Source organism: Sycon ciliatum, chromosome 5 (genome assembly GCF_964019385.1).
Source record: "Sycon ciliatum chromosome 5, ocSycCili1.1, whole genome shotgun sequence".
NCBI classification, from domain to species: Eukaryota; Metazoa; Porifera; class Calcarea; order Leucosolenida; family Sycettidae; genus Sycon; species Sycon ciliatum.
The window spans coordinates 15005519-15006893 of record NC_088647.1 but is presented as its reverse complement, the minus strand read 5'-3'; the positions used below and the strand labels follow the sequence as shown (position 1 = coordinate 15006893).

General features: G+C 51.7%; 1 protein-coding gene across 1 annotated transcript; it reads right to left on the bottom strand.

Annotated features, from left to right (window-relative positions):
• Positions 1-520: 520 nt before the first annotated feature.
• On the bottom strand, positions 521-1045 carry LOC135816811 (uncharacterized). Its single transcript, XM_065329912.1, has one exon. It carries the CDS (start codon positions 1043-1045, stop codon positions 521-523), a length of 525 nt encoding a protein of 174 aa, XP_065185984.1.
• Between the last annotated feature and the right edge of the window lie 330 nt (positions 1046-1375).

Sequence of the window (1375 nt, the reverse complement as noted above, 5' to 3'; positions counted from 1 at the left end):
CTGATGATTATAGAGCAGCAGAAAAGCTGATGCCAGGATAGGGATCTTTATTCTAGGACTACTCAAAGGCTAACGCCTATCGGGGGATTTCCCATTTGCGTATGTGCAGGGAACTTAGTCAACGGGATGCGAGAAAATACGTAAAGTGAGCGTGAAATGAAAGAGTTTTAAAATGATAAGAAACACAGAGAAAGAACAACCAGGTGGATAGAAGTGAAGAGGCATGCCTGATCAGCCTGCATGAGCAAGTTATGAGCAAGTCATGAGGGATCCCAGGTGATGGAAAGGAATCATGCGTCTTCCGCACGTGCAAATGCCAACACTGTAATCACGAGAAGGCCATCACATGCAGCGCTGGTGGAAATGTTTTACAAGTCACCGAGACGTTGATTGTGTGCAAGTGTCCAGAACCGGCCTGTCCTGGATTGTGACCAACCTGTCCTGGATTATGGCCGGACGGCAAGCATCCATCTAGCGAAAAATTCCATCTAGCGATGCGCTCTCATGTGACTTACACAAGTTACAGTATAATATACGCCACACAGCCACTGCCTAGCAGAGTCAGAACCTGGCCAAAACGGGCATGGACGGACGGTGCCGAAGACAATACAAGTAAGTCCAATTGATTGGCAGGAACCTTATTAAGCACATCGGTCCCGTCTCCGATATTTCCCAACCCATCGCCAATTGCACCAAGCGCGTCGCCGATTCCACCCGCCACATCGCCACCAGCATTACCCAGTTCGTCGCCAACTGCATCAAACGCGTTGCTGATTCCACCCGCCACATCGCCACCAGCATTACCCAGTCCGTCGCTAACTGCATCAAAAAACGCGTTGCCGATTCCACCCGCCGCCTCGCCACCAGCATTACCCACTCCGTCGCCAATTGCATCAAACGCGTTCCCGATTGCCTCCTCCGCGGCACCACCGAACGCACCCCCGCTGAAGCCGGGGCGGAATGGACTATTATCTTGTTGCGCCTTGCTTTGACATAGCTGAAGGACCAGAGCGGCCAGACAAGCAAACAGCAGGGCGCGGGCCATTCTTTACGGTACAAGTGAGACTTTCAAAAGAATTATAATGATGCACTGAGACTGGAAGGAGGAACTCGACTGATTTTCTACTGTCCTTTTCGCTGGTATTTATACGCTGTTCGTGCCGGTGATGGCAGCATGGTGGTGGTGGTGGTGGGGGGGGGGGGGGGGGGGGGGGTGGTGGTACTTGCCAAATAAGAAATATCGTGCCGATGTGCTTGTCCAGTGTGTATAATACAACTGTGATGTGTGTGCGTGTGCGTGTGTGCGTGAAGTTTTAATTTCCAACCACACACGGGAACACACCACGAAGCTCGGACTATGCATGCGGCTGTGCGT

Bases quoted from the DNA above. Each gene is read 5' to 3' on its own strand.
- LOC135816811 (XM_065329912.1), bottom strand. From the start codon at position 1,045: ATGGCCCGCGCCCTGCTGTTTGCTTGTCTGGCCGCTCTGGTCCTTCAG.